We start from the raw sequence: 19,865 nt of genomic DNA, 5'->3' as shown, positions 1-19,865 counted from the left end.
GTTTGGGATTCTTTGGAAAACGAGGCTGCCGCTTGCATGATCCCGTATGTGTCTTCTTGAAATTTTGAGTTCAACTCAGTAATCTGTCTGTCTAGAATATTGTTCCAAAGTTGCCTTAGGTCACTGTCACTCTTGATTCTGGATGTTTTCCCTAATGAAGTTGTGACTACACTATCTGCCAATTTTACAGGCAGTTTTCACTGCCGTGATGCACTCACATCCCAATTACTAATATCATGCTTAATCATCATCTCTTCAGTTAGCTTGAGAACTTTATCAAAGTCTCCCCCTGAGTTTTCTCTGAGCGTAGAAAAGCTGCTATTTAGAATTTCAATTAAAACAATACAGTCCGTCACAGATAATGTAGAGCTTTGTAATCCCTTTGTAGCAAAATCACTAGTGTCAAACAATTTACTAAACATGACTAACAGGAATAAAAACTACTTGTTCTGGATTTGTTGTAAGAGGGCATCGGCTTCTAATTTGGTTTGTCCACAAGCCTCAAACTCTGCAAGAACCTCTAAAATGACATCTAGCAGTAACAGCACTTTACTCACAGACCCTGATTTTGAACTCCAACGTACATCCGTGGATCTTTCTAGCTCGATACATGGTCTATCGGGATGCAACTCTTTCTGTACTTCTATGAATCGAGCATGTGTCGTGGACGAATCAGAATTAGTTGGGTAACATAGATAATTAAGATGTTTTATTAGTATAATATGCTTATTTGAGGTACTTGTCATTAGAAAGTGTCCATTGGACTCTGGTGTCTTTTCAGTTGCACGTCTACCTTAGCTGGGGCTCAGACACTTGGGGCCCAGAGAGGGGAGAGGTCAGATTTGTCTTCATATGTGAATGTGTCTTTACTTATTCTTAAACCATGTGAAGGGATGGCGTGATTAATGGGGAACCAATGACTTGTCTCCACAATGTCTGTGAGCAAGTCACTCCCTCCTTTTCTTTATTGTGGGGAGGATTATGGCAGTAAATGGACCCTTGTATGTCCTCTCTTAGATCTCGCACTTATCCTGTGATAATATATGGCCTAGAGGCTCACTCCCCAGTGAGCCTGTCCAGGAGTAGGGTCAAGAGGGGGTTTGCTTGAGATGGGAGTATCTAGAGTTGACAATTGATATATGCCATTGGATGAAATGGTGTTTTTGTTCAATACCGTACCAGGGAGGGACAGTTCTAAGGGGACCAGATACTGGGCTATATAATGAACCCTGTTGACATAGCAGTTACTGTCTGCGTTTTATGGATATCTGTCATACAAAACTTAACCTTTGAACTGTTACTAAGTATCTGTGGTTTGACAATGTTCGTTGAAGGGGGTGTATCGTTGCTATAAAAGATCCCTGTAGCCATTGAGTAATCACCTTCCTGGTTCATTCGAGAGAGGGCATTATTGAAGGTCAAGTACTTTTGCAAAAGTATCTTAAGTATTAAAGATGTAGTTTAACTCGGACTGTGTGTGTTTGTAACACCTCATTTGGTTATGCGGAAATTAGCCACCACACATGTCTGTGGGATCCACTCATAAATGTGTGTAGCTGGTTTACTGTATCAAAAAAAGTACTGACATGTCCCGACACATTTGTCATGATGCACAGAACTAAATTCAAACGGTGGGAGTAGCAATGCACATAGACCACTTGCTTAAATGTTTCCTTTAGTAGGACATGTACCCCTCCTCTGTTCCCTGACTGAAGTGCCATCGAAACAAAAACCCACACACAGAGTGGGATCCAACTCCAGGGGTTGCAACACTTAACTTCTATGGGCTACGTGGGACGCTGTTCTTAAGTCCCACCTGCGGGACACAGCCAGTAAAATATCAGGGCGGCAAATTCAAAAACAACAAAATGTCACAATTCAACTTTCTCAAACATACAACTATTTTACACCATTTTAAAGATACACTTCTCCTTGATGTAACCACATTGTCCGATTTCAAAAAGGCTTTACAGCGAAAGCAAAACATTAGATTATGTTAGGAGAGTACATAGACAAAAATAATCACACAGCCATTTTCCAAGCAAGGACATGTCTCAATAAAACCCAAAACACAGCTAAATGAAGCACTAACCTTTGACGATCTTCATCAGATGACACTCCTAGGACATTATGTTACACAATACATGTATGTTTTGTTCGATAAAGTTCATATTTATATCCAAAACCAGCATTTTACATTGGCGCGTGATGTTCAGAAAATGTATTCCCACCAAAACCCCGGTGAATGTGCACATCAATTTACAAAAATACTCATCATAAACATTGACAAAATATATAACAATTATTTAAAGAATTATAGATAGACTACTCCTGGATGCAACCGCTTTGTCAGATTTTAAAATAGCTTTACGGAGAAAGCACATTTTTCTATATTCTGAGTACATAGCTCAGCCATCACAGAGAGCTATACAGACACCCGCCAAGTTCGGGGCAACCTAAACTCAGAATTAGTATTAGAAATATTCTCTTACCTTTGCTGATCTTTGTCAGAATGCACTACCAGGACTGCTACTTCCACAAGAAATGTTGTTTTGTTCGAAATAATCCATATTTATGTACAAATACCTCCGTTTTGTTCGTGCGTACAGATCACTTAACCAAAGGCATAACGCGCGAGCGCGGAACCAGAGACGAAAAGTCAAAATGTTCCATTACCGTACTTAGAAGCATGTCAAACGCTGTTTAAAATCAATCTTTATGGTATTTCTAACGTAAAATTGCGATAATATTCCAACCGGACAATAGCATATTCATTCAAGAAGAAAAAGAAGGAACGAAGCACTCGCGGGACCGCGCATATCCAATCCCTTTGTTGCCAGGCAGTCCACTCAGAAACTGAGCTCCTATTATCTGCCCAGTGACAGGAGAATGCTCAAACCACTTTCTGAAGGCTTTAGACAGCCAATGGAAGCCTTTGGAAGTGCAACGTAACCCCACGGATACTGTAGTGTCGAAAGGGACTCGAAAGAAGAACTACAATTCTCAGATCCTCCACTTCCTGGTTGACTTTTTCTCAGGTTTTTGCCTGCCATATGAGTTCTGTTATACTCACAAACACCATTCACACGGTTTTAGAAACTTCAGAGTGTTTTCTATCCAAATCTACCAATAATATGCATATTCTAGTTTCTGGGCCAGAGTAGTAACCTGTTTAAATTGGGTACGTTTTTCATCCGTCCGTGAAAATACTGCCCCCTAGCCCAGACAGGTTAAAGTATTTTCCTTTTGGTGACTGGCCCAACGCTACCTTCCGCCCCAACTTAACCTCTCTAGGGTATGTGGGACGAAATCGTCCCACCTACTCAACAGCCAGTGGAATCCCGTGGCGCGTTATTCAAATACCTTAGAAATACTATTACTTCAATTTCTCAAACATATGACTATTTTACACCATTTTAAAGACAAGACTCTCGTTAATCTAACCACACTGGTCGATTTCAAAAAGGCTTTACAACGAAAGCAAAACATTAGATTATGTCAGCAGAGTACCCAGCCAGAAATAATCAGACACTCATTTTTCAAGCTAGCATATAATGTCACATAAACCCAAACCACAGCTAAATGCAGCACTAACATTTGATGATCTTCATCAGATGACACTCCTAGGACATTATGTTATACAATACATGCATGTTTTGTTCAATCAAGTTCATATTTATATCAAAAACCAGCTTTTTACATTAGCATGTGACGTTCAGAACTAGCATACCCACCGCAAACTTCCGGTGAATTTACTAAATTACTCACGATAAACTTTAACAAAAAACATAATTATTTTAAGAATTATAGATACAGAACTCCTTTATGCAATCGCTATGTCCGATTTTAAAATAGCTTTTCGGCAAAAGCACATTTTGCAATATTCTGAGTAGATAGCCCAGCCATCACGGGCTAGCTAATTTGACACCCACCAAGTTTGGCCCTCACCAAACTCCGATTTACTATTAGAAAAATTGGATTACCTTTGCTGTTCTTCGTCAGAATGCACTCCCAGGACTTCTACTTCAATAACAAATGTTGGTTTGGTTCAAAATAATCCTTAGTTATGTTCAAATATCCTCTGTTTTGTTCGTGCGTTCAAGACACTATCCGAAGGGTGACGCGCCCGACGCGTTTCGTGACAAAAAAATTCTAAATATTCCATTACCGTACTTCGAAGCATGTCAACCGCTGTTTAAAATCAATTTTTATGCGATTTTTCTCGTAAAAAAGCGATAATATTCCGACCGGGAAACCCTGTTTTCGTTCAAAGACGAAAAAAATAAAAACATGGTGTCGCCTCGTGCACACGCCCCAGTCTCATTGTTCTCTGATCGACCACAATCCAAATGCGCTAATGTTTTTCAGCCAGGGGCTCCAAAGGCATCATTCAGCGTTTTGCCGCCTTCTGAGAGCCTATGGGAGCCGTAGGAAGTGTCACGTTACAGCAGAGATCCTCAGTTTTCAATAAAGAGAGTGTAGAATCCCAAGAAATGGTCAGAGAGGGCACTTCCTGTAAGGAATCTTCTCAGGTTTTTGCCTGCCATATGAGTTCTGTTATACTCACAGACACCATTCAAACAGTTTTAGAAACTTTAGGGTGTTTTCTATCCAAAGCCAATAATTTTATGCATATTCTAGTTTATGGGCAGTAGTAATAACCAGATTAAATCGGGTACGTTTTTTATCCGGCCGTGCAAATACTGCCCCCTACCCTAGAGAGGTTAAGTCGTTGGTAAAAAGAAAGACGCATTACAGACACCTTCCGCGTCTGCTGTATAGGTTAGGGATCGGCGTCCCGTCAACGGGACAGTTGTAAATCGTGCAGCACCTTGTCAAGATCGCAGATTTTAGAGAAACAACAAATGTCGGTACATATAAGTGTCTTATATCGGCTGAAAGCTTTAATTCTTGTTAATATAACTGCACTGTCCAATTTAGAGTAGCTATTACTGCGAGAAAATGCCATGCTATTGTTTGAGGAGCGCTCCTAACAACAAAACACTTTTTTTCACTGCGATAGGTTTGATAAAATGCACCTCTGAAGGTGAAATGTCTACTTACATTCTGAAATCTTGCTCTGATTTATCATCCCAAGGGTCCCAGAGATAACATGAAGTGTTGTTTTTCTAGATAAAATCCTATTTCATATAGCATGCACGATCGATTTTGTATTTCCACTCGTTCAATTTGCCTAGAAAGGAATCTGTGAATATCTCACCCTAAACATTGTTTCAACGAGTCAAATTACGTTCATATGTATTCCTCAGAGATACTAGAACGTAACAAGACTTCACTATATCATTAGGGGTGTAGTATATTCTATCGGACACCATATTTGGTCAGAGAGCGACGCCTTCATGGCACGACGATGACGCTGGCGGTCTTCACTTGAACGACTCTAACTTTGTCAAATAAGCACCAATCAGGGTCAAACAAAGCTAGCTAGATAGCCAAAGAGCTGGGCTTTAAGGGAGTATCCGGAAACCCTGTGTCTGTCGCAAAATGTAGGTGCTAACCGTTTGCGACAGCATACCTTTTCCTTTTGGACAAAAATTCTACGAATATTCAGAGTTATGAAGTTATGAAAACTGGTTGTTTTGCAAATGTTGAACTTATAATATGGCTACTAATACTGGAAAAGCTAAATCAAAGTCGAAGTATACAGATGTGATGATATTCTTGCAGAAAAATGTAATATGAATGCAACTGTCTCCACGATTTGCCCATATGTAGCTGGGTGACTTCACCCTAAATGTCATGGAGAATGCTCATACTTCAAGTTATCCGTCTGAAACTTTGTACATACACTGCTGCCATCTTGTGGACACCATCGGAATTACCAGAGGGCTGGCTTGAACTGGGTCCTTTCTCTTGCATTTCAAAGATGGTGGTAGAAAAAAACGGTTGTTTTTTTCTTTGTATTTTCTTCTACCAGATCTATTGTGTTATATTCTCCTACATTCCACAAACTTCAAAGTGTTTCCTTCCGAATGGTACCAAGAATATGCATATCCTTGCTTCAGGGAGTTAGATTTGGTATGTCATTTTAGGCGAAAATTGAAAGAAGTTTTAATTAAAGGAACTATGTCCATTCGTTAGGTTAGGACGCCGAGGGATGAGAACACGTTGGTATTTCGGGTACTGCTTTCCCGCAGTTATGTTATTAACGACCGTGAGGGTATGTGTTCGGCAGGCAGATGCAGGAACGCCTCGAAATGCTGGCTGCAGTTGCACACCATTTAGTTTTTTTGGCGGAAGGCAAAGATGGCCACACCGCTTGTTGAGCATTTATCTAGCAAGAAAATAATATAAGCTTGTCGTTAATTGTGAAGCAAAGGACTAAATAGTGGAATCTGGCAGTCGCATACAACGAACGATTTTATATATATATATATATATATATGTATATATGTATATATATGTGTGTGTGTGAGACACAGTCAGAAGCTGTCTGTCTAGCTACATTTTGGTGGCGTGTCGATGGCTAGCTAATTAACGTTATTATGAATGGGAACGCGGTCGCTGTTTTGGCTGCAATGAGCTTGATACTTGGCTAAATAAATTGCTAGAAGTATAGTGATAGTTAGCTAACGTTAACTGGTTTGCTTGCATGGTCGCTTAATGATCTCGTAGCTAGCAGAACCATTCGATTAACGTTAGATAAATAACTAACGTTAGCCAGCCCGGTGGTTAGTAAGCTAACGTAAACAGCTACTGTAGCTAGCTAACTAACTTAATTTGATCACCGGACCCTTTTACATTATGAAAAACTGTGAGTACCAGCAAATTGACCCACGGGGACTTTCAACACCCTCGTCAACGCAACCCTATACCGAAAATAATGTGCAGAGGCCTCGGAGAAAATGGGAAGTATTTCCAGGGAAAAATCGCTTTTATTGCGATGGACGGATTATTCTGGCCAGACAAAGTGGTATCCTGCCTCTGACACTCGGCCTTATCATTGTCACAAGTGGCCTTTTCTTTGCATTCGAGTAAGTGGCTATTCATCATAATATTGCTTCGCTTTTGTTTAACTTGACGTTACCAGTCTAGACAGCCATCTAACGTTAGTTGCATAGCTATCTAGGTAGTTAACATTACTTCGTTGAGTAGGCTTCCTCAGTTATTCAAAGTTGCTGACTAGTTAACTAACAGTGAAGCTCAGGGCCATACATACCTACCTAAAAATCTCTGTTTTTGCTTTTGTTTATTTTGTCTATTTGAATTGAGCTTGTCTCTGGCTCATGTAGATTTTAGAGTTGTACAGTAGGCCTATTAGAATGGGTGTCTCAACCACTCAAGGCCAGGGACAGACAAGCTCTCATATCCACTCTTGTCCTCTTGCAGTTGCCCATTCCTGGTGACTCACCTGACCGTCTGCATACCTGTGATTGGTGGAGTGTTGTTTGTGTTTGTGGTCACCTCCCTACTGCAGACCAGCTTTACAGACCCTGGAATCCTGCCTAGGACGCTGCCAGATGAGGCTGCAGACATTGAGAAGCAGATAGGTAAGATAGACTTAGGATATAGTGTAACAGACTGGGGTGATGGCTGGAGAGCTAGACCAGCTGGGGTATATCTGGGGTCAACTGTTTCAGTGGCGGTCATAGTACAGATAAATATCCTTCAGCAGCATGTGTATTCAGTTAAGATTTTCTTTCATATGTGATCTTGTTGATGTCAACAACATGATTGTATTGATGTCAAAGAATCGATCCCTCCCTCTAACCCTCCCCTGATTCAAGACACCTCAGGTTCCTCCACGTACCACCCCCCTCCGCGCACAAAAGAAATCCTCATTAACCAGCAGGTGGTGAAGCTTAAGTATTGCTTCACCTGCAAGATGTTCCGCCCTCCTCGAACCTCACACTGCAGCATGTGTGACAACTGTGTGGGTAAGGACTGTATGAGTAGTGACTGTTGTTCAAAGTGTCCAAATATGCCATATCCCAATTTTATTTTTATGTTCTGCCCTCCAGAGCGGTTCGATCACCATTGCCCGTGGGTGGGGAACTGTGTGGGCAAGCGCAACTACCGCTTCTTCTACAGCTTCATAGTCTCTCTCTCCTTCCACACCACCTTCATTTTCGGTTGTGTCGTCACACACCTCACGCTACGTATGTATGCTCACTCGCAAACAAACACGAATGCACTTTGTTGTTTCCTTCCCTGCTGTTCCATGACAATGTTGACTGTGGAGTGTTAGTATTGGGTTGCTGACTTTTTACCTTCCTGTTTTTCAGGATCCCAAGGAGGGAATGGCTTAGTTCTGGCCTTACAGGAGAATCCTGCCAGATATCCTTTTCACACCAAACATTCTCTATCTCATCACAATCCCTATAGTGGCATAGATGCCTACGCTGCTGCTCTTGCTCTTAGCCCAGAGATAAAAGTTGACAAGCATTTAGTTCCTGGTTCTAAGACTTTGGCCTAAGCCCACTCATTCCTAATAGGATCAGTTCCCTGTAGTCCATTCTTCACACACTGGCAATGGTGTAAGCCTGTGGCTTTTAGACAGATGGCATAACTTCAGAAGCAGGTGTGCACCCTAATGTTGTCACACTGGCTGCCTAGACTCATTATGTGGTTTACAATAATGGGTTTTGTGATTTCTTCTAAACCCAGAACAGTTAGTAATATGGTATAATTGCAGTTCAGGGAAACCAGTAGTTAGGCCTTCATGGCTCTAATATTGTGATTCTGATTGTGATTCCCTAAGATTCACACAATAAGGCCTTCTGATGATCATGTAGCTCTTGTTATTGATAGTCATTGTTGATAACCTTTGCTAGTATATGTTGAAGCCTTGACAAGCCCTCTCACTGTGGTTGAACTAGTTATTTGCTTCTTCTCCATTTGGTCTATTCTGGGGCTTTCAGGTTTCCATACATACTTGGTGGCCTTTAACCTCACAACAAATGAAGATGTAAGTACCAACCATAGATCTTGAAAATAGTAGATAGTGATAGCGCTGACATCATCCACGTATTCCTATAGAAAACTCCAGATGGCGTATGAGGCCAGAACTATTTGAAGCGCCCCATATTCCTGATTGTCACCAAAAATCGCTAAGGATCATGGTCAATGTAGTTGTTTTCATCCTACCTGATAGTCAACAAGGAGCCTTCTCATAGCCTGCCGGCCTGTGAATGATCTGTTAGCACGTGGTCCTGTGTGATGACAAATGTAGTAGTCAGAATGGATCCCTATTTAATACAATATCTCGATTTGTAGCTAACTTAAAAATAATTCAGTGGGGATCGAACTTGATCATGCTAAACACATTTTAAAGTCCAAAACTTCTGTCTAAAAAAAGTGTTTGGCCTGTTTTGGCGATGGTCATTTACATAGGTTTTCTAGGGAAGACCAGGGCTTTTGGCACTGCTAGGTTGCTACTCAGGACAGAACTCATTACTGCATTGGAGAATTTAGAGGCTTCACAAGTAACTGAAGATTAGCTACCTATAATAAACTCAGCAAAAAAAGAAACATCCTCTCACTGTCAACTGTGTTTATTTTCAGCAAACTTATCATGTGTAAATATTTGTATGAACATAAGATTCAACAACTGAGACACAAACTGAACAAGTTCCACAGACATGTGACTAAAAGAAATGGAAGAATGTGTCCCTGAACAAAGGGGGGGTCAAAATCAAAAGTAACAGTCAGTAGCTGGTGTGGCCACCAGCTGCATTAAGCACTGCAGTGCATCTCCTCCTCATGGACTGCACAAGATTTGCCCGTTCTTGCTGTGAGATGTCACCTCACTCTTCCACCACAAAGGCACCTGCAAGTTCCCGGACATTTCTGGGGGGAATGGCCCTAGCCCTCACCCTCCGATCCAACAGGTCCCAGACGTGCTCAATGGGATTGAGATCTGGGCTCTTCGCTGGCCATGGCAGAACACTGACATTCCTATCTTGCAGGAAATCACGCACAGAACAAGTAGTATGGCTGGTGGCATTGTCATGCTGGAGGGTCATGTCAGGATGAGCCTGAAGGAAGGGTACCACATGAGGGAGGAGGATATCTTCCCTATAACACACAGCGTTGAGATTGCCTGCAATGACAACAAGCTCAGTCCGATGATGCTGTGACACACCGCCCCAGACCACGGACCCTCCACCTCCAAATCGATCCTGCTCCAGAGTACAGGCCTCGGTGTAACGCTCATTCCTTTGACGATAAACTTGAATCTGACCATCACCCCTGGTGAGACAAAACCGCGACTCATCAGTGAAGAGCACTTTTTGCCAGTCCTGTCTGGTCCAGCGACGGTGGGTTTGTGCCCATAGGCGATGTTGTTGCCGGTGATGTCTGGTGAGGACCTGCCTTACAACAGGCCTACAAGCCCTCAGTCCAGCCTCTCTCAGGCTATTGCGGACAGTCTGAGCACTGATGGAGGGATTGTGCTTTCCTGGTGTAACTCGGCAGTTGTTGTTGCCATCCTGTACCTGTCCCGCAGGTGTGATGTTTGGATGTACCTATCCTGTGCAGGTGTTGTTACACGTGGTCTACCACTGCGAGGACGATCAGCTGTCCGTCCTGTCTCCCTGTAGCACTGTCTTAGGCGTCTCACAGTACGGACATTGCAATTTATTGCCCTGGCCACATCTGCAGTCCTCATGCCTCCTTGCATCATGCTTTAGGCACGTTCACGCAGATGAGCAGGGACCCTGGGCATCTTTTGGTGTTTTTCAAAGTCAGTAGAAAGGCCTCTTTAGTGTCCTAAGTTTTCATAACTGTGACCTTAATTGCCTACCGTCTGTAAGCTGTTAGTGTCTTAACGACCGTTCCACTGGTGCATGTTCATTAATTGTTTATGGTTCATTGAACAAGCATGGAAAACAGTGTTTAAACCGTTTACAATGAAGATCTATGAAGTTAATTTGTAAAAATCCAGATATCTTTGAAAGACAGGGTCCTGAAAAAGGGACGTTTTATTTTTTTGCTGACTTTATATTTTATTTTATATTTTCACATACTTTTTTTTTTGAGGATTGTTTCTAAAATGTTATTGAACAGATGGTGAGAGAGACAGAGGTTGAAGATAAGAGTGGTTGGGTGAAAGGGCAGGTGGACAGATTTCAATCTATTCAGACACGGTAGACATTGTGCCGGAAGATGCGGTATTCCTGCTAGACCACCAAGGCCGCACTAGACATTCTAATCACCTAAATATACAGTACTTGAATGTTTGATCCTGCTTGGTCTCCAGACTGCTTCTTAACTTTGTCTTTCCTGTGCAGATAAAAGGTTCCTGGTCGAGTAAAAGAGGTGCAGAGAACTCTGGGAATCCCTACACTTACGACAACATCTTTACCAACTGCTGTGCAACACTGTGTGGGCCCATGCCCCCCAGGTGGGGGTTTAGCCATACATACTGACATCAGTCAAAGTTGCTACTGTCATATGAAATGTATCTCAGTTCACCCTTCGTTAAACTTGGCTCCCAACTTTGGGTTCCCGAGTGGCGCAGCGGTCTAATGCACTGCATCTCAGTGCAAAAGGCGTCACTACAGTCCCTGGTTCGAATCCAGGCTATATCACATCCGCCTGTGATTGGGAGGCCCACAGGGCGGCGCAGAAACGGCCCAGCGTCGTCCAGGTTTGGCCGGGGTAGGCCGTCATTGTAAAAAATTGTTCTTAAGTCCCACCTGCGGGACACAGCCAGTGAAATATCAGGGCGGCAAATTCAAAAACAACAAAATGTCATAAATCAACTTTCTCAAACATACAACTATTTTACACCATTTTAAAGATAAACTTCTCATTAATCTAACCACATTGTCCGATTTCAAAAAGGCTTTACAGCGAAAGCAAAACATTACATTATGTTAGGAGAGTACATAGACAAAATTAATCACACAGCCATTTTCCAAGCAAGGACATGTGTCAATAAAACCCAAAACGCAGCTAAATGAAGCACTAACCTTTGACGATCTTCATCAGATGACACTCCTAGGACATTATGTTACACAATACATGTATGTTTTGTTCGATAAAGTTCATATTTATATCCAAAAACAGCATTTTACATTGGCGCGTGATGTTCAGAAAATGTATTCCCACCAAAACCCCGGTGAATGTGCACATCAATTTACAAAAATACTAATCGTAAACATTGACAAAATATATAACAATTATTTTAAGAATTATAGATAGACTACCCCTGGATGCAACCGCTGTGTCAGATTTTAAAATAGCTTTACGGAGAAAACAAATTTTTCAATATTCTGAGTACATAGCTCAGCCATCACGGTGAGCTATTCAGACACCCGCCAAGTTCGGGGCAACCTAAACTCAGAATTAGTATTAGAAATATGCTCTTACCTTTGCTAATCTTTGTCAGAGTGCACTCCCAGGACTGCTACTTCCACAAGAAATTTTGTTTTTGTTCGAAATAATCCATATTTATGTACAAATACCTCCGTTTTGTTCATGCGTACAGATCACTTATCCAAAGGCATAACGCGCGAGCGCGGAACGAGAGACGAAAAGTCAAAATGTTCCATTACCGTACTTAGAAGCATGTCAAACGCTGTTTAAAATCAATCTTTATGGTATTTTTTACGTAAAATTGCGATAATATTCCAACCGGACAATAGCATATTTATTCAAGAACAAAAAGGAGGGACGCGCTCGCGGGACCGCGCATATCCAATCCCTTTGTTGCCAGGCAGACCACTCAGTAACTGAGCTCCTATTATCTGCCCAGTGACAGGAAAATGCTCAAACCACTTTCTGAAGGCTTTAGACAGCCAATGGAAGCCTTAGGAAGTGCAACGTCACCCCACAGACACTGTAGCTTCGATTAGAGAATCAAAAGAAGAACTACAATTCTCATACTTTTCACTTCCTGCTTGGATTTTTCTCAGGTTTTTGCCTGCCATATGAGTTCTGTTATACTCACAAACACCATTCAAACAGTTTTAGAAACTTCAGTGTTTTCTATCCAAATCTACTAATAATATGCATATTCTAGTTTCTGGGCCAGAGTAGTAACCTGTTTTAAATTGGGTACGTTTTTCATCCGGCCGTGAAAATACTGCCCTCTAGCCCAGACAGGTTAACTGACTTGCCTTGTTAAATAAAAATAAATAAATACCTCAAGGATTCAACTTGCAATCAATGAAATGGCCTCTTGGGTATGGAAATTGTCTAACATTCTCTTTTCCTCTCATGTCTTTCAGTCTAATTGACAGAAGAGGTTTTTTGCCCCCTGAAGACATTCCACCTGCTGTTGCAGTGGACATGGGGCGGCCCCCTTTCCTGGCCAAGAATGACACGAACATGGTAGGGCCACCATCTTGTGGCTACATGTCCTGACTGTGCTGTAGCTCAAAAGTCTTCACCTTGACCCTTGGAGAATCTCAATTGTATTCTCCTCGTGTCCTCTCACCTTCTTCTGGAGAGAGGACGCGAGGAGTATGCATTTGAGATTCTGCCCCTGTGCCTGTCCTGCATGAGCCCACTATATCCCCTTCGTACCCCCCCTTCCCCAAACGTACTTACCATATTATGTTACATATTGTGTCATAAGAGGGAGGATTGTGCACATTCTATTTTTATAATGCACATTAGGGATGGGACACTGCATCCATGAACATTACGTCTTGCTTTTAGTGTTTTTTTTGTTTTTTTTTAACCTGATTTTTAAATAATTGTTATTTGCCTGAATCGGAAATACCTTTTAGGGGTACCCCTATGTTTTTTGTTGTTGCAAGTTTGTATAGTTGAAAGGTTTCCACACTCGTGTTTATTGCACCTGTGTGTACCAGGCTATAAGTGTAGATATCCACAATGGAAATTAAATGGCTGAGGTTTGTAGAAGCTAATTTCTTGCAATAGAGATGCTTTCAGCAAACGGTTGAAAGTTTAGGTTTACATGGGTGAACTCTGGGTTTACATAGATGTTTTAAAAACATTTTATGAAGTCCTTTATCACCAGTCATATTGTATTCACTTACAGGCAGGTCTTTGAAAATTCAGGTCATTTTGTATTGTTGCATCATGTTCATCTAATTTGTCTTGATTATTTATTTTATTTAACCTTTTATTTTACTAAGCAAGTCAGTTAAGAACAAATTCTTATTTACAATGATGGCCTACCCCGGCCAAATCCTAACCCGGATGACGCTGGGCCAATTGTGCGCCTCCCTATGGGACTCCCAATCACGGCTGGTTGTGATACAGCCTGGAATCGAACCAGGGTTTGTAGTGACGCCTCTAGCACTGAGATGCAGTGGCTTAGACCGCTGCGCCACTTAGGAGCAGCGGTATTGTTTGGACTCCCAAAAACAATATTTGGGGTGTCCAATCAAAAACTCATCTTTTTACCAATTGGTAAAGTAACCAATGGTCCAAACCTTATGTCTCTGTCATAATTCGTTCAAAACGTATTGGAGTTTTCACCCTGTAGGATAGTCAAAATTAGGGGGACTAAATCAGTAGAGAAAAAAAAGTTGTCTGAAATAGTGCTGGGGCAGTCATGAAATTCTGTCAGCTGGTGATTGTCATGCAAATAACTGCCTGTTTTACTGTAATTGACCAGTTTTAATTAAAATCAACACTTAGCGTTTCCTGGCTTCCACGCATAGCCTACAAGCAACTGATGCAGACCCATGGAACATCTACATTTTAAAAAGTCTAATAAATTGGATTTTTCTCAGGTTTTTGCCTGCCATATGAGTTCTGTTATACTCACAGACATCATTCAAACAGTTTTAGAAATGTCAGTGTTTTCTATCCAAATCTACTGATAATATGCATATCCTACCTTCTGGGCCCGAGTAGCAGGCAGTTTAATTTGGGCACGTCATTCATCTGAATTTCCGAATACTACCCCGTCACTAAAAAGTAAAAAACCATATCTAAACATGTAGGCCTATGGGCTAGGCTACATGATGTGTGTGACTGATTTGAAAAAGTTGCTGTTTCTTGCCTTACTGCACATGCTGGGCATCATTCACAAGTGATAATATTGTCACTCATCAGACTATTCTTAATTTAATCTTGTCTTTACATATTGTTAGGTTCTAAATGAACCTAGTAAAACTCAGACGATTAGTAAAGCTTAAACCAAGCTTACTCACCCATTGGGTCATACAGCTGCATAAGACAAAATATATGTTCAAATAAGCACTGATATTTAACACTTTCTCCTATACTGAGTTTCCTCCTACACATCTGAACAGCCAATGCATCTCTGATGCTAGACAGAACCTTAGTGATATCTGTTCTTCCTCACCTCATTTGACCCGGCTTCAGCCCCAAATTGCTCACTCCTCCCCAACTCACGGCTGTCATATTGATTTGTACCAGACTGTGTCTCTTCTCCTCCCATAGGAGCCACGTTATACATTCCCCTCTCTCCCTCAGTGACATTAATAAGTATATTTAATATTTTCAGAACCCAACAATATACTAAATAATGTGTGAAATTAGTTCTGATTTAAAATGGACCATTATCATGCACCTGTCGGAACAGGGCAAAGAGTAAAAAATACAGTGGCAAGAAAAAGTATTTGAACCCTTTGGAATTACCTGGATTTCTGCATTAACTGGTCATAAAATTTGATCTTCTAAGTCACAACAATAGACAAACACATTCTACTTAATCTAATAACACACAAACAATTATACGTTTTCATGTCTTTATTGAACACACCGTGTAAACATTCACAGTGTAGGGTGGATAAAGTATGTGAACCCTTGGTTGACCCTCCTTTGGCAGCAATAACCACAACCAAACGTTTTCTGTGGTTGCGGATCAGACCTGCACAACAGTCAGGAGGAATTTTGGACCATTTCTCTTTACAAAACTGTTTCAGTTCAGCAATATTCTTGGGATGTTTGGTGTGAACCGCTCTCGAGGTCATGCCACATCATCTCAATCGGGTTGAGGTCAGGACTCTGCCTGGGCCACTCCAGAAAGCTTATTTCCTTCTGTTGAAGCCATTCTGTTGATTTATTACTGTGTTTTGGGTCGTTGTCCTGTTGCATGTCCCAACTTCTGAGCTTCAATGGGCGGACAGATGTCCTTACATTCTTCTGCAAAATGTCTTGATTAACATGGGAATTCATTTTTCCGTCGGTGATAGCAAGCTGTCCAGGCCCTGAGGCAGCAAAGCAACCCAAACCATGATGCTCCCTCCACCGTACTTTACAGTTGGGATGAGGTTTTGATGTTGGTGTGCTGTGCCTTTTTTTTCCCCCACACATAGTGTTGTGCGTTCCTTCTTTCCAAACAACTCAACTTTAGTTGAATCTGTCCACAGAATATTTTGCCAGTAGCACTGTGGAACATCCAGGTGCTCTTTTGCGAGCTTCAGACGTGCAGCAATGTTTTTTTGGACAGCAGTAGCTTCTTCCGTGGTGTCCTCCCATGAACACTATTCTTGTTTAGTGTTTTACGTATCGTAGACTCGTCAACATAGATGTTGGCATGTTCCAGAGATTTCTGTAAGTCTTTAGCTGACACTCTAGGATTCTTTTTAACATCACTGAGCATTCTGCGCTGTGCTCAGTCGTCTTTGCAGGACGGCCACTCCTATGGAGAGTAGCAACTGTGCTGTACTTTATCCATTTATAGACAATTTGTCTTACTGTGGGTTGATGAACATCAAGGTTTTTAGAGAGAGTTTTGTAACCCTTTCCAGCTTTATGCAAGTCAACAATTCTTAATCTTAGGTCTTCTGAGATCTCTTTTGTTCGAGGTATGGTTCACATCAGGCAATGCTTCTTGTGAATAGCAAACTCACATTTTGTGAGGTTTTTAAATTGTAGGGCAGCTCTAACCAACATCTCCAATCTCGTCTCATTGATTAGACTCCAGGTTAGCTGACTCATGACTCCAATTATCTTTTGGAGAAGCCTAGGGTTTCACATACTTTTTCCAACCTACACTGTAAATGATGTATTCAATAGACAATAAAAATAAAAATGTTATTAGTTTAAGCACACTGTTTGTATGTTGTGAATTAGAGGTACATCAGATCACATTTTTAGACCAATTTATGCAGAAATCCAGGTAATTCCAAAGGGTTCGCATATTTTTCTTGCGACTACATAATCTATGCACTTAAATAGCAAATGGAGGACGCTTTTCCTGTGTTTCATTTTCATTTCCGACAGGTAGGCTATACTCCTGTTGCAAGACACTGTGCTTAATATTAGGAAAGTTTAGAAGTAAATATAGTAGGCCTAGCCTATAGAACGCTGATGGGATCCTCTTTTTAAGAGTCCATCAAAAACTCAGTTTTCTCACGCAATTGCATAGCCTATAGAAATGTTGCACAACATGAGCTCATGGGCTCTCATGAAGTGTTTGATTAGATTTTCCATTATATTTGCGTTAATGTCAGAGTGATTAGAGGGACAATAGATCGCTGGGTACCTGGCCGTTAGCGACTGGCCGTTAGCGAGTTTGGTAGGCTATTAATGACCATCAGCAGCATCAGAGCGCAGTTTTGGAGAAGCCTAGTTACCGTGACTGAACGGTCAAGTGGAATTTGACTGCAGTCATGACACATGACCGCCGGTGTGGCAGTATTACGGTAACCGTAACAGCCCTATTCTCAAATCAGGAAAATAGCACCGCGTCAGCTAGGCTGGATGCTGTGCAAAAATTAAGGCTACTTGACAGGCTTACCATTGGACCGTCATCTTCTCAAATCCGGAGGACATAAAACAATATAGAGGTAAAATAGATAGCGATTTTGAGACATGACATAGAGTTGTCATATTTTAGTACATGCTGTCATATTTTAGTACATGCTGTTCATATTACTGCAAAGTTATTTTTCAAAGAGACTGTGAAATGTCAATGGAGCACTGTGCGTACTGCAAGCTCTTATTTTCAAAGCCTTGTCATGCTAATTAACCTATTTGCGGCCCGCGGAAACAACTTGTAAGACAACGGCCCAAAAATGTAAAATCCTTAAGTTTTGTTGCATTAGCTCACAAAATCTGACTTTTTAGATATAATGTGAGTGATATGTTAGGGAAAGACCCCAGTGAAAGATTCGGAACATGAAAAATCATATTTGTCTTGGTAAAATAGATTTTATTACATAATGAAGTGAAATGTCATAACCAAAGTGTGTTTTCACCCACTCTGGGCAGAGTGGGTGAAAACACCCCACTAAATTATATATTTTTATCCTATAATATGAAGCATTGTAGAGGCATAATTATAAAGTGTTCCCATCTTAAATATGTATATTTTTAAGGTTGGCCTCTGTAAGTTTCCTTCATCTTGGCTTAGTAATGATCTTTACCTGTTTTATTCAATGATTTTCTGTTTTTAATCTTTCAGTAACTCCATATTACCATCAGTTTATCCTGCAGTCCTGAGGCCTTTTTCCCTTAGTAGCTTTTTACAATTTGAGTGATTCTCCTTTTTATACCAGAACTAAACTGACAATCTCTGTGCTCCACAGTGTGTAACACTTAACTCCCAGTTTTGTGATGTGTCCCTCCCACCCCACTATAGGAGGAGAATTGTCAGGGTTTTGCTCTGTCCTGCACAGCCTGAAGGGTAACTTCCGCATGTAGACGGTCGATGGTAAGAGTAGGGCTCAAGCTCCAACCCATCACCACATGTTTATTTTTGCTGTCATCTGTTCAGTTTGCATGTTCATGTGTGGCTGCTGTCATAGGTAACTGTGAAATTACATCACAATTTGTGAGAAATATCTGTTGGCATACTGGCTCATCACCCATCCAGTTTTAGGGTTTTAATTTCAGTTAGTACATTGTATTCATCACTCAGTAGAACAAGTGACTCTCACTAGGGCAAGTGGAAAGGTGTTGTGAATTGAGCCATGGTATGTTGTGGGGCATCATGATGTGCCTTACCTCTGGAGCTGCATGCCACTCTGCCACTATTTGAGCCATAACTTATCCTTCATCTCCCTCTTCATTAATGTCTATTTTTCTCTCAGCCCTTTCTAGGCATGTGGATGTCATGTTGATGACTTGATGTAGAACACAGAGCTTAGAACAACTGTAGCATCATATTCTCAAACTTGGGCCGTTCCTATTATCAATCATTGTCTCTTATGCCCTGGGGCAGCTGAGCAGATGTGGTGAGGTCAGAGATTACAGTAGCCTTAATCCTAAACACTCATCTGTTTGTCTCTTATCCAGTTTGATAATTTAAGGTACTTACCCATATGCAATTGGGGGGGGAAAGTATCATATAACCCAGTGTAATGAGGATATGGCATGATGGTGTACTGACAAACACACCCTATTCTTATTTACTGTACTTTTGATTGTATTTATTCACTAGGAATGGTGTCACTAGAAGCATAAATACAATGGACAGGATAAACTTCATGTCACAGTAGCCAAACTAAAGTAGCCTAACTGTAACTCATGTTTCTCGAATGACATTCTACCCCCTACTACTACAGTATTGCCTTCCTTGCTGTTGTAAATAATAGATCATTTCCCTGGTATAAACGAGCCTATCTTGTCAACCCCGGTGACCCAAGGGGAACCATACACTTTGTCCTGGCCTACATATCCTCACTCCCCTAACAGGAGGGAAGGGAAGCGTCCCCAAGCTTTGTATCTAATCGTCTCTTTTGTCTTTGTTCCTCCCTGTCCTGTGCTAACAGGATTGCCGTCAACAACTCACGCTTTCTCCACAATGCCATGCTGTCGCACCTAACCTGGTCATTGCTCTTACGTTAATCTCACTGTGCCGCTCCAAACAAATGCTTGTTTTCAGCTCCTGTGCATTTCCCTTCATTAACCATGTTCTGCCATGCCATTGCTGTCAGTCTCTCACTTCATATCCCTTCGTTTTTTTCCTTCTCTTGCATTTCCTTTTCTCACTTTTCCCTTTTTCT

The 19,865-nt window shown here is 41.3% G+C and overlaps 1 protein-coding gene across 3 annotated transcripts; it reads left to right on the top strand.

Annotated features, from left to right (window-relative positions):
* The first annotated feature begins 6,042 nt into the window (after nucleotides 1-6,042).
* On the top strand, nucleotides 6,043-19,844 carry zdhhc18a (zinc finger DHHC-type palmitoyltransferase 18a). Of its 3 annotated transcripts, none has more exons than XM_029745416.1 (9): nucleotides 6,043-6,995; nucleotides 7,351-7,511; nucleotides 7,749-7,898; nucleotides 7,983-8,120; nucleotides 8,247-8,298; nucleotides 8,827-8,929; nucleotides 11,253-11,365; nucleotides 13,197-13,299; nucleotides 18,468-19,844. In XM_029745416.1, exons 1-9 carry the CDS (start codon nucleotides 6,766-6,768, stop codon nucleotides 18,546-18,548), a joined length of 1,131 nt encoding a protein of 376 aa, XP_029601276.1. In that variant the 5' UTR covers nucleotides 6,043-6,765; the 3' UTR covers nucleotides 18,549-19,844. The 3 variants fall into 3 exon arrangements, with proteins under 3 accessions (XP_029601276.1, XP_029601278.1, XP_029601277.1); XM_029745417.1 differs by having other exon boundaries at nucleotides 6,047-6,995; nucleotides 18,500-19,844; XM_029745418.1 differs by lacking the exon at nucleotides 13,197-13,299 and having other exon boundaries at nucleotides 18,500-19,844.
* The last annotated feature ends 21 nt before the right edge of the window (nucleotides 19,845-19,865 follow it).

The sequence above is a fragment of the Salmo trutta genome, unplaced genomic scaffold (genome assembly GCF_901001165.1).
Source record: "Salmo trutta unplaced genomic scaffold, fSalTru1.1, whole genome shotgun sequence".
NCBI lineage: Eukaryota > Metazoa > Chordata > Actinopteri > Salmoniformes > Salmonidae > Salmo > Salmo trutta.
Note: the sequence above shows the minus strand (reverse complement) of the source record. Positions and strands in the feature narration are given on the sequence as shown.

Bases quoted from the DNA above. Each gene is read 5' to 3' on its own strand.
- zdhhc18a (XM_029745416.1), top strand. From the start codon at position 6,766: ATGAAAAACTGTGAGTACCAGCAAATTGACCCACGGGGACTTTCAACA. The intron at 8,930-11,252 runs GTAAGTACCAAC...TTTCCTGTGCAG, and splicing joins ACCTCACAACAAATGAAGAT to ATAAAAGGTTCCTGGTCGAG. The intron at 11,366-13,196 runs GTGGGGGTTTAG...CATGTCTTTCAG, and splicing joins TGTGGGCCCATGCCCCCCAG to TCTAATTGACAGAAGAGGTT.